Genomic DNA, 13,091 nt, shown 5'->3' with positions numbered 1-13,091 from the left:
AAAAAAAAAAAGGTAGAAACGGAGTAATTGTACCACGCATGGAAGCATTTTGTTTTGAAGCAGTATTTACCATGCTTCTAAAATGGCATAAGTATAGTAAAATCTTGGTATTTTGTTGAGATTGGCCCTTCTCGCCCCCTGGAATACCAGTGCAGCTTGCATACCTAAGCCGACCTGTAGGCATTATTTTCACCTGAGTGATATCTTCTAAAATATTTGAGGAAGCTTTTAGGCTACTGATATTCTTAAATATAATGATTTTTTCCAATATAATGATGCTTTCCTAGGGAAGAGTACTTTCATTAGAAGGACCTAAACTGGAACAGGCTGCGGTAGTAGGGAAATTATTTAGGAAATCGGTGCCTGTGTAAAGGAAAAAAAATAAATAAATCCACATGGGTGTATATGCCACCCCGACTCATTAAAACTGTCCCAAGAGCAAAATAAGCACCTTTTAAGCTTGCTTTGCTTCAAGTGAAGAATTAAAGACCACAAAGGGTAGTGACAAAAGTAAAGCAGATCTCAAGCTGTGTGTTGTGGCAACATCAAAGCAATTGATTTAATATACTTTTCAAGTAGCTGTAATTCTTCTAATGAGCCACAGAGTGTGTGTGATGGGTAGAAGAGGGAGAATGACATGCACATGCACAGCTGCTGTACACAGAGGATCATCCACAGAGCATGTCTCACTGAGGTATGATACCCAAGTCTCTACCTTGAAATAAGGTGCTGCGTTTTGGATAGGGAACTTTTTGCTAGGTGGATGTGCTCTTAAGTTTCCAGTTCTGAGAGACAGATGTAGTGTTTATATATAACCCCAGAAACTTACTTATAGCCCCAAACCTTGAGGCTGGTGACATAAATCAGAATATAGAGGTCTTAATTCAGGAAATATAAATGAGCTTCGTACATTCTGTAAACAAGTTTAATTCAAAATTTTTATAAAATACATCTTGTATTTACACACATACCTCATCTAAAAATATGAGTTTGTTGAATGCAAAGTTATTACAAACTATCAGATCCATTCGAGAGCTGTTTGTACATATTTCTTGCACAGGATATGCAAAAGGTGACCCTAGAGATACTAAGATTAAAAGGTGCAAATCTGCAATTGTGTACAAAATGTGCTATGTTAAGTGCATATCTACATTGCATATTACACGTGTGCCGAGTCTGTGGAAAAGAACAGTTAGAACTGCAACTATAGGTTTCACAGAACATTAATATAGAGGAAATAATAATTGGAAATCAAATAGAGCATTCTTGCATCCTCTGAATATTCATAGCCATTTCAGGTGCACAAGATCCATTATGAACATCTAATGAACAGCTACGCAGGCAGGAACTAAACTTAAAGCTCTCTGAGCCTAGCAACCTAAATGTGCCCTTGCCCTTCACGTTTGTCATGATGTTAGTTAAAACACGTATTCATACAGTCTGGTGTTCAGTCTCCTAATAATTGCATATTCCTGTTTTAAAAAAAAAAATAAGTTGTGAAAAAAAGAGATAAAACCAGATTATCATGCACCATTGCAAAGCTAGCATGCTTGGATTTTTTTAATACACCGTAACTTGCGCATTATTTAGTCAAAAGCGGTACGAATGCTCACAAAACACCTGCAGGTAAGAATGAAGCTGCTGGTAGAATAGGTTTAGTGTGACTGTAGCCATTCCTCCAGAACTTCTGCAGAAGTCAAAAACCAGGTGAAAAGCTGATCACTCTTCCAGTTTCTCTCCTTTAATATATTACAAGCTAGAGTACTGCGTAACAATTTATGTCCATCATCAACTTGAAGTAGTACTGTTTAAAACCAACACAAGCCTCACCAGACTGGATAAGCTAAAGGTTTGTGGTAGAGTCGGATTTAAGTATGTAACGTGCATCAGTAATAAGTGGCAAAAATTACCAAAACAGCCATTACATAGTCTAAGAAAAACAAACAAACAAAAAAAAAAAAACAGAAGTTCTTATAGGGACTACCAGGGATGAAGGACAGCCCTTGCTATTACCTTGTGATGGCTGGTTTTTATTTGCAGCATTAAAAAAAAAAAAAAAAAAAAAAAAAAATGAGGAAGCTTTTTTCTGCTATCAACAACAAAAAAAATTAAGAAACTTAATATCTATTTGGCAACACTAAATACTGAAGATTGCAAATGCCTAAGTGAGTACCATGCAAAGTGAACTTCAGTAGGCTTCCCCTGTGAAGAAACGTTACCATAAGGACCGTTACATAAGCAACCAACACAGGACACAGGAAATATTTCACATGTCATCACGTTATTACATAATCCTTGGATAGTCAAAATTAGCAAGACTGTATTTGTTACAAAGGCTGTAGTCTTGCCTTCTTTGCTGGAGGGATAATGGGGCTTCACAAATCTTTTTTATTCCTGCAAGTTTTTTTATTTCTCTTTACAAGGGATTAATATTACTTGGGGGATGGGGAGGAAATGAATGCATGTTAAATACCATGCTATTAAAAGTAAGACAGAGCAAGATGTTGTAAAACATAGTTAGGGAAGCATTATTTTTATTTTGCCATCATAAAATAACATTGTTTTAAGACCACACATTTGATAAATCATCTTTTTTCTCCAACACTAAGCCAGCACTACAGTTGAGAAAGGTGTTCACCTGCTTGTCTGGAAATTTATACTTTTAAGTAAAATAATTTGATTCTCTTCACATTTCAATTAGTTATGTCACACTGTAAATATCTTGCTCCTTTGGTCAGAGATAGTAAATGAAGGCTTCAAATACTTGTATCTTCAATTTTTAAAAACCCAATATACATCCTTAACCAAGGAGTATTTACGCTACACACAAGCCATAGATACAAAATACACAGTATATACATGTTTTGAAAACAAATTGGAATTTATAAAAACTCAATAGCCAAATCAAAGTAATTGAGGCACTAAATTAAAAGTAGTATCTTGATGTCTTGATTATACAGACTACTCTGTGAACAATCAGGACTGTTTCATAAATATATATTATCTACAGAATTTGCTGTGCCAAAAAAGCCAGCTGTGTTTAAGCTCCAAAGAAAAATTGCACTTTGAGATTGTTACAGTTAACTTTGCAGTTTTCTCCTCGAATATAGTAATCTGGTCCTCGTGCTTTTGGCACAGGTATTGAGTTGTGGTTTTGCTACACTTTCTTACAAAACACAGGGTTCTTCTATTTTGTTCATTAAAATCTGAAGAGTCTTAAACAAACCTAGAACTTTGATACAAATCTATATAGCTACAATTGCTTCATTAAATAATATACACAAATATGCTCTTCAATCTTAAAACATCTTGACAACTGGATACAAAACAGTCACTTGTATTAGCCCCAGCCTCTTTAATCTTACGCATTATCAGTCTGAAAGTGAATAAAATGGTTTCTGGCCACATCTTACACGAGATCACACCCCAGTGTACAGGGACAGAAAATAAATGTATAATAAAAAGATTGGATAAATTAGAAGGGGTTTCTTGGTCTTGAATTCTTCTCCAACTAGTAATGATGCAGCACTGTATGCAGCCCAAAATACTCCAAACAACTGAAAAAGAAGATGAACAGTCTCAGCTGACACCACAAGAAAATCTCTCCAAATACCAAGAAAAAACTCAGTTCTTCCTCAATAGCATTAAAAAGAATCACCCAAAAAATTAATTTGGCAGAAGCACTCCACACACACAGAGTATACTATGCATTTTCATTTAAGCTTAGAGTAATATTTAACAAATAGGCACAGTATTTTTCTTGGGAGAAATTTTTACTGATGTGAGCAGCTAAGACTCTACAGTTTCTTCTCAATTCAGACAAAGATACCATAAAGCAAGTTGCCATCTTACATACATAGACAATTTGAAACTTCACTGGACTAATAACTTTTCTTTTTTCACTGTCCCCAGCTATTAGTCCCTCCCTTTTTTTTTAAAGCAAAAGAGTTTCTATACTTGACTCTTCCTCCTATCAGACAAAAAATGGCAATTTAACCTTTGGTTAATTTCAAAGAACCAATGGTTTATTTCAAGATTTGTCTGACTTCTAATCTTTTCTTTAATTATGGTGCCCCCCACCTCAGTGTAACTGAACCTCAGGTTCCTATTCCTTGCAGGTGCAGTCAGGAGCCTGCAAAAAATACAATGTGTATCGAAACCTATATTGCTACTAAGTTAAGCAAGAACCAGTTCAAAAGACTGGTAGAAAGTAACATTACCTATGAATATCCCCTCTGTTTTATCAAGTTCGCATGCACACTTTCTTAAAAAAAAAAAAAAGTCTTGAGGTCCATGAACTTGACTCAAACCTCAAACTAAGGTTATAGCGAAGGAATCAGACATTCTTATCCTCCAGCAGCATCTTTAATTTTAATTTAAAAAAAAAAAAAACACATTTAAAACTGAGTGGCATGCAAAGACATCTTCTGCAGAACACGAGACCAAAGAGGGCAGACACAGCAGGGCCCCAGCAAAGACCTTTTTCCAGTTCTGTCAGAAGTCCCTTGAGGGATTATGTGGCCTGATCAAGGGCCATTGTATAAAAAGAAAAAAAAAAGCACCAACAACCAGCCACAAAAACTAAACACCTCCCCAAAACAAACAAACAAGCCCCCCATAGCCTCACACAAAAAAAATTGCACGATTGGACACTTCTGTTTTTGCTGCCTAACCTTGCACTGCAGATATGGACATGAAGGACAATCAAGATCATGACTTAATACCCTAAGATACATTAGGAAAATTGCAGCAGTTAAAACAATCGAGGTGCACTACCCGAGTAGTTTACTCTGCTGATTGCAACGGGAAAACAACTGACTGGAATTTCACTGTTTCCCTTTAGGACTGTGAAATGCACTTTCCCAAGCACGGAGCTCTCACGCCATGACTGCCTGTCACAGCCCAGGAAGCTCTGGCCATACGGGGCTTATCCTGCATCTTCACACTCAGGATGCAAAGGCAAGAACCTTGCACAGATTCACCCTGAACTTGACATTACTAGCAATCATGTAACAGAGGTTTCATTAACATATTTATTATCAACTTATATGTTAGTTAACTGGCAAGTTAACATGACTGTATCACTCAATACTAACTGCAAGTTGTCAAATCAACACAGCAATTTTGTTATTTATCATATGCTGTAGTTGTACTTAAATTACACTGTTTACCAACAAGCTACAAGGACATAAGTCAAGCAAATTAAGAAAGCAAGAACTCAAAAAGCATACAGCTTAGCTAGCAATAGAATTTTCTCAAATCAGCCTTTCCAGATGTTCAGCCATAACTTCAAAGGCTACCTAAGAGGGTTTTAAGTAGTACTGGAAGCATCCAAGAAAGTTATGCAGTTCTGGGACCTATCAGGGAACGTTGCTAGCTTCATAAAAGGTGTCCAACAGCAAGTAGTATCAGAAGTTGTTCTTGCTTTGTGCCTTACATTCCCCATCTGTAAAATCAGAACAATACTTGCCTGCTCTGCAAAGGGTATCGAGAGCTTTGTGCTGCTGCCATTCACTACAGGAGGGTTTCAGAACAATGACTAATGTCACATTCATGCTGCAGCAACTAAAAATAAAGTGGACGATGGGGGAAGGTATAGAATAGCCTATTTTCAGATATTTCATTCTGAAGAATCTTCGTGCATCCTCTTCTCAAAATGACAATCCTATTTATTTTTAATACAACTATTACAGCACAGCAAAATACTTAAACAGGAGCTAGCCCGATAACAGGAATTGTTATAGCCACAGTACTGTATATCCCCAAGTACTCAAAAGAAACACCTAAAACAGAATTCACAAAGTGGCCACATCCACCATGCTAACCACAAGGATCCCAGAGCTCAGCTGTAATTCTGTGTATTTTGACACATAGTTACATTGTCCTGAATAATACCTGAAGTATTCGGAAAGTGACTTAATGCAAACAATTTCCAAAATTATAATGAACTTACTTTTATTAGAGTAGAAACAACTTCAAATGATCCAACCACCAAAAGTAGAGGTGCTATGACGATGAGGGGAAGTAGGGAATATCCTATCACACCAAGAACTTGGCCATAAGCAACCTGAAATTTTCAAGCACATAAAGACAAGCTTTGTAGTACTCAATCTTTGTCACCAAATGCCATTCAATCTTGTTATAAATGTATGAATAGCAATTATAATGCATTAAGCATTCTTTAAATTTCAACTAAAGGAAGATTGCTAGTATGAAAATGGTTTTGGATGCTATCCCCTAGAATTTTGTGATTAGTCATTCAGTTCCCTTTGAAATATGTTAGGGTTTGTTGTTGGTTTGTTTTGAAACATTTTGAAATGACAATTTTATCACTTACAAGAGAAATATTTACACAGGTTACAATGTGTAATTCCACCCACCCCTGACATTTGCACGTTCCACTTTAAGCATTTCACAACTGCCACTCTCTATGGAGTGGACATATGATAACCAAGAAGTACAGAACTAGAACAGACCTCTCAGTTACCAGCTGTAGCCCTGGCTGTCACAAGCAGCAAATATAAAAATTTCTGTGTTCATATACTCACATCTAGTATAAATAAAGTACTTTGGCATCAGTGGAAGGCCTGGAACCTGATCCCTCACAGAAATCTTCTGATTTCCAGTTTAAATTTATTATGACTACATTAAACAGACTGGTTTAAAGTATTTCCATAACTGGTTTTAGCTTCTTGGGGACATCTGACTTCCCCCTACTACGGTTTGAAGTGTTTCAGGGCCCAGCTAGGCTTCTTGGATTTAACAGGAAAAAAAGCAGAGACAAGGGACCATCCTGCAATCAATCTCTTGTGGCCACTGATCCTTCACAGCAAACTGTGCAGTCCTCTCTCCCCCCAGTTTTGACATTCTGATAATTTCACATTTTGAGCTACAAAAAATTTACTTAAGGTCATCTGGATTATGCTGGTATGCAGAAATAATGTGCAATCACATTTATAAAAGCTTTTTCTTTCAAAACAGTGTCCACACAAGAAGACTCTAGCAATTATGATTAAAAGGGAAAATCTAAAAAATTTCACGTAAATGTAAATAGCATAGGAAGTCTTCAGCACTAGTTTATTATTAATGCAAAATGCACAGTAAAACTGTCATTCACAACACAGTTCAATGCATTTGCTACTCCAGAGCCATTTTAATAAGTTTCTACCTTCCTGACTGTTCTGCTGTAGCTGTCAGTGGGCCCTGATGCAAGTCATTTCTGTTTACACCTGAATCACTTAGTGACTCATTTGTGATCAGCTCAAACAACTACTCGGTGCAAGCAGGTGGAGGGAGGTGGAAGTAGGCCAGAACTTAAATTGGCTTTGCCACTGAAGAACATGTGCTGACCTTCATCCTCTAATGCGTCTGAACTGCATCAGGCAAGGATGAAAACCAACAACTGGTAGGTGCTCTCCTCACAACAGCATTACACAACTCCTGTTAGCCCCATTTAAAAAAAAAAACAGCAAAATCCCAGTATGTTTAAATAAAGGGCAGTGCAAGAGCAGTGCAAAAGAGGAGAAAGGGTCCCATTTAGCTCAGGGGCCAACAAATTGAAAGCACTTGTCCCTCAAGAATGGACTTCAGTTCTGGATCACGAGCACCTGTTAGAATCTGAGATCCACAGTACAAACTTCCAGATTATCACATGCAGCGTACCATCCATCACACAGAAAGATTAGCTCACCATTTGTGTATTTTATATTTTACTTTGGAGAGCAAGAACCTGAAATGTAGACATTACACTTGCCAGCTGCACCCATTCTGAGCTGGCTACAAGGTCCAAAGCCAAGCACCACGAATACCCAACTACTACTGAGAAAGGTAGCCAAGAGACTTTACATTACCTCCCCTCTACATACTCTTCACATACAAGTACTTACTTCTCCTCCAAGAACCCTGGCCAGTAAAAAAATTGTCAAGGATCCAAATATCCAAATGGTTATAATCCAAGAAACAACCTTAAGAGATAAAAAACAATTTATTAATAATTTTCTTTGTCAGAAAAGAAAGTTCATTTCTATTAATCACTTTCACTACAACCAAGGTTTTTATTATGCAAACCTGAATTCTGAATTACAGCAAGAATAGTTTTTTACTCAGTATCAGAATGCAACTGAAGAATAAAATTCAGAGTTTACATTTACAGAATCACATTAATGGTAAGGTTGGTGAACATGGAACTCACATGCAATGTGTTTTGTAAGCACTATAATATTGTAGAAGGGTAGGAACAGTTTAGTTAAAGCTAAGACCACCCTAACTAAGGAACTTCACATCCCATCTATTAGAAAAAGTGGGCTCAGACACTTGCTACAAGTCAGCCCAACCAACACAAGATGCTGTAATTCTACTTTGTTAACCCATGAAGATGCTGCTTCACTCAAACTGGGAATGCTCAGAAGGCAACTAACTCTCAGTAAAACTTCCTGAGGATTACAACTAACAAACAGTCCAGACTCCTAGGACAAAGACTGTCTTTTTTTATTTTCCCCACCCCCTCCTTCTTTCATAGTTCTGCTCTTACACTGAAAAAGAGATACTGAAACCATTCTCTGGCTTAAAAGAACCTTCAAAGTAACTTAGCTATTCTTGGGAGTTGAGCCACTGGAAAGATCAGAAGTGAAGCTCTCACTTTTGAAATACATTTTAGAATGAAACAACAGTATCAGTCTAACCTCAGTATTTCCAAATGTACAATGGCTGAAAAAAATGAAATTAGTACTTCAATTCAGTATTTCACTTAACTAAAAGTTCTGGATTCCCAGAAGAATCAAATAGGGGGAAAACAGAAGGAAAAAAAAAAAAAAAAAACAAACCACAACACAAAAAACAAAGACCACCAAAATCATCACATCACTTTAAAAAAAGATAAAGAAAGGCTTTTGTGGAAATAGCACATAGCCTCCTTTTACTTCCTGCTTTGCTACACTGCCTGAAAGAAAAGGACCAGATTAAAGACTTGGAGCAGGAATGCCATCTCTCTCCAGTTTACAGCCCACTACTCTGTTCATCTATAGCTGCTGTCAGTCATCCTGTTGCTAGCTACTAGCTTCCCCTCCTCAGACACACACAGCACTCTGACATCAGTATGGTAAATTCACTGTCCCTAAGAAACACTAGAGCTACTGTGTTCACGTACAGGAGTTAGACAAACCACAGAAGTGGTTTAGTCTACTCACTTCAAGTCTCACAGAAACAAGACAGTGCAAGTGAATTCTAAGTCAGAATTTGGTACATCATATTGAAACCAGATGTCAAAAGGAATTACTTTTACTCACCATTCACAAAAATTTTTGTATAAGCACATTCTGCTGCTTTACATATGGCTTATTGCTATACCACACTGTATTTAAACCAATTACACATAGTCATAAAGATTTCTGAATTGGAATTACCTAGGCTCACATTCAAATTGTGACCATAAATGACACCATTTCTCTATTTCAATCTGAATGTAAAGAAAAAAGCTAATGGTGTTCATGGAGGTCAATTAAATCTGCACAACACATCTGAAGAGCCATTCACTCTGGAGTTCAAAAGGAAACATGGAAAAAAGACCAGAGGAAAGTGATTTGGTCGTAACTGAGTGGGGAGGACAACATACCAAACAGCACTAATGAAGATTAAATATACCAGATAACAGCAGTGATATAGCATAAATTAAACAAGGAGCTTTATTTGTCAGGAAATTAAAATTCATGGCATCCAAACAAATGTTCTTCAGTAACATTTTTTAGTAATAAAAAGCATGTTAACAAAAGGTCACAATTAAAGTGGAAAGATTCAGTAATATAACTATAAACCCATTATAATCAATCTATTTCCTCTAGAAACCACATCTTTCCTTTGTTTTACTGTACAAAAACAAACCTGGCATTTCATCACGATTAACTTATTCAGGGGCTATTAAACATTTCTTTCTGCTGTCTTCCTACATACTAACTTGAGAAACAGCATTTGAAATGCCCCACATTAGTGGGCGAATCAAAAACCTTCTGTCTGCAAAAAGAATGCAAACTGCCTAGCAATCACATCCCCAGATTTAGTCCAGATTTATTAGGTAGAATGTCTATACCTACCTTAAACTGTCCGTATAACGAAATCATTGAGAAGAAGAGGACAACTGCCAGAGGACCCCAAAAGTCTGGATTGTCTCTTACTACCTGCCTGTTAAACCCAAGAGATGGCATAGGCATCAACACACATCGAATTTTGTAGTAAATATCCTTCAGATCAATGTCGAGTTCTTCCCTGAAATTGTAAAGCAAGAGAGTATCACTATACACCACAGTAATGAAACAGAGCATTAAAAACTAAGCAGGGGGGCAAACAGTAGGTTTATAGAGCACACGTCCTGTCACCCATAAGGCTTTCTGAAGCCATGGCTAGCAAAGGAACGGATTGTCCACACCCAAGCAGCACCACACCTTCACCCCCCATTCAGTCGCTGGTGTGATGCAGTTAGACACATTTAATTAATCAAAAATCATTTACATGACCGAGAAGAGAAACGTACACGACAGACCCTAACAGGCCACATTAAGACAGGAGATCTGTTTTCTGACTTGCAGGAACACATGACATATCCATACCTACATAACTACTTAAAAGTCAAAAACGTGCTTACACAGGAGTAAGATGTTTGTGTATTCCTGTGCTGAGCAGTTTGTCATGAGCACAGTTATTATGAAAAATGCTTTATTTCAAATTCTACAAGAACAAATACCTTTACATCCACTAATCCTAAACTATACAAAAATACATCAGATAAAAGCTATCTTTTTTTTTTTTTTCAATAAAATGGGGGTTAACTTGCTTCAACAACAGTAGCTTTCAACAGGCCAGTTCATGCCAATTGCTTAATTACTGGCTTGTTTCCAAGACAGGTAAAAATAAAACTCAATTAAACTAGCAATACATTCTATCAACAGATCTTGCTCTAATTGCCTTCTCCACTCCCTGCTACAAACTATCTGTAAGCAGCTACAAATTAACCAGAAGACTTCTGTCTGCACAGCAGACTCTTAACTGGAATATCTTGCCCTGATTGTCCCAGCACAATGGGAAGGAATGAGATTTTTCTAAATAAATGGGTAATTCCACTACTTTAACTTTATGCAAGGAACCTTCAGACAGAAATGTACACTAGTGTTTTCCTTATGCAATCATGACTAAGGAGCTCTGAAGAGCTGCAAGAAATTGCCAGCAGATATCCCTCTGCTCTACATGCAAGAACACAGTGGAGAAAAACGTAGAATCTGTTTACGAAAGTTTTGTACAAGGCTTTGATTTATGTCTTTTTCCTCAGAAAAGCTGAAGCAAGAAATAAAGGCAAAAGACATGATACACCACAATTTCTCTTTAAAAAAAAATAAAATAAATATAGCTCATGGAGTCTCTCAGGGCAACTTCAGGACTGCTGTTACCAAAGCCACTTCAGAATTGGTATTACCAACCTGTGACTATGTAACAAAAACTGTTCTTTAACAGACTCCTGAATCTAAGGAGTACACTAGAAGAATCTGTTTTCCTCCATTTATCTAAATAGGATGTAGCACTCCTATATTTTATTCTGAGGACTGTAACACAAGTATTTCATGTCTGGAAATAATTCTTTGCCATTGCTTAGGGCTTCTGACGTTTTCTCACATGAATAAACTGTCTTTCACAAGAAGCTGACAGCCACCTCACCTAAGAAGCGATGATGGCTGCAACAGGGAACGAGTGTCTGCAGGAAGGCTGACCAATGAGAAAGACAAAAAAATCTCCCTCTGTTGAAGAAAACGCCTGCACGGTAGCACTGCATTGGTCAACTCACCTGAGCTGGCCACTATTCCTCAACTCCTTAGGAGGGTTCAGGTTACGAGGCTTTATTACAACACATGTCCTGGGAATAATCAGAACTACATAGAAAATGGTACTTGCAAGTCAGATTAAGACCTGCTCTGCCAGGACAATTCTACTCATCCTGTTTGCCACAAACTGGTCATTTCCATAGCATGTTCTCCTCGCTTCCAGCAACCAGCAGCTCAGAACACCTAGCTGTGCTTGAAACACAAACTTGGGGTTTGTGGCATAAAGTTACATCAGAGGGAATTCACATGTTGTTACCTCAGAACACCACTTTGTTTCTTAATTAAGAGTTTTACAGAACAGACTTATTCATACAAGGAACTACTTCTGCACACTTTAAGTACTTTTCAGGTATCAGTATCATTATTAAACTCTCCAGACATCTGTTCTCCCCCAACACTCTCATTTGAGTTCTCTGAAATACTCTACTGCTCACCCCATTTGTTTTTTTTAAAGCATTGTTATTTTCATTCATACAGAAAAACACTGAAAATAAAGCTGCTGAGGTGCAGAACAGGGACTAAGACCAAGGCTGCCTAAAGTGTAGTAACCTGAAGATACAAACTTTTTTTCAGCCAGCCACATTTCTGTGAAGAGAACAACGGATGCAGAGTTTCAGTTTTAAGGACATTTTTATCTTTCAACATCAACACCCTTTCAAACTACTTCATAATATAAAATAGCATAAAGATTATAAAGTTTGTGCTACCTTGCTTCTAGCATCCCTGCTGTAATAAGCATTACTCACAATTATTTCACTTCAAATAAACTGACAGGATTTACTTAGATTTACTTAAGATGAACCCTTCCACAAGACTGTCTTAGCCTCCGATTCTTTGACAGCATTAAGAAACTCACATCAGCACAGAAGACAGAAAGAATACAACCTAATAATTTAAACCAATTTTTAAACCACTACAAGATCAACAGATAAGATCAGAAAAGCCATAAAAGTTTTACACTTAGACATAACTAAAAAATTGGATTTTACTTCCTCCTTCCTTCCTCCACCACTATGGGTAACAAACCTCTCTTTTACACTAAAACTAAACCCCCTAATAAGAAAGCAAGCTTTCATGCCTGCACTAGAAAACACTCATTGGTCAAGTAATTTGTCATACAAAATTCTAGGCACAGCAAAAGGCTGTGGGGCAACTTGAGAAGCTACAAGTTGTTTACCCTACACAGCTAATAAAGACAGATAACCAAAAGTAATGATGACATACAGGAGT

The 13,091-nt window shown here is 37.2% G+C and overlaps 1 protein-coding gene across 1 annotated transcript in view; it reads right to left on the bottom strand.

The window, feature by feature from the left end:
* Nucleotides 1-2,517: 2,517 nt before the first annotated feature.
* Nucleotides 2,518-13,091, bottom strand: part of YIPF4 (Yip1 domain family, member 4) — a gene marked incomplete at its 5' end in the record, with an annotated part of 10,729 nt that continues 155 nt past the window's right edge. Inside the window, 5 exons of the mRNA XM_008945354.1 lie at nucleotides 2,518-3,557; nucleotides 5,954-6,067; nucleotides 7,887-7,964; nucleotides 10,086-10,257; nucleotides 11,825-11,893. Of these exons, the coding sequence (XP_008943602.1) occupies nucleotides 3,420-3,557; nucleotides 5,954-6,067; nucleotides 7,887-7,964; nucleotides 10,086-10,257; nucleotides 11,825-11,893 (571 nt within the window). The remainder of the gene's footprint in view (nucleotides 3,558-5,953; nucleotides 6,068-7,886; nucleotides 7,965-10,085; nucleotides 10,258-11,824; nucleotides 11,894-13,091) is intronic.

The sequence above is a fragment of the Merops nubicus genome, unplaced genomic scaffold (assembly GCF_000691845.1).
Source record: "Merops nubicus isolate BGI_N331 unplaced genomic scaffold, ASM69184v1 scaffold8430, whole genome shotgun sequence".
Classification (NCBI taxonomy): Eukaryota; Metazoa; Chordata; class Aves; order Coraciiformes; family Meropidae; genus Merops; species Merops nubicus.
The sequence above is the reverse complement of the archived record's forward strand: the minus strand, read 5'-3'. Positions and strand labels throughout refer to the sequence as shown.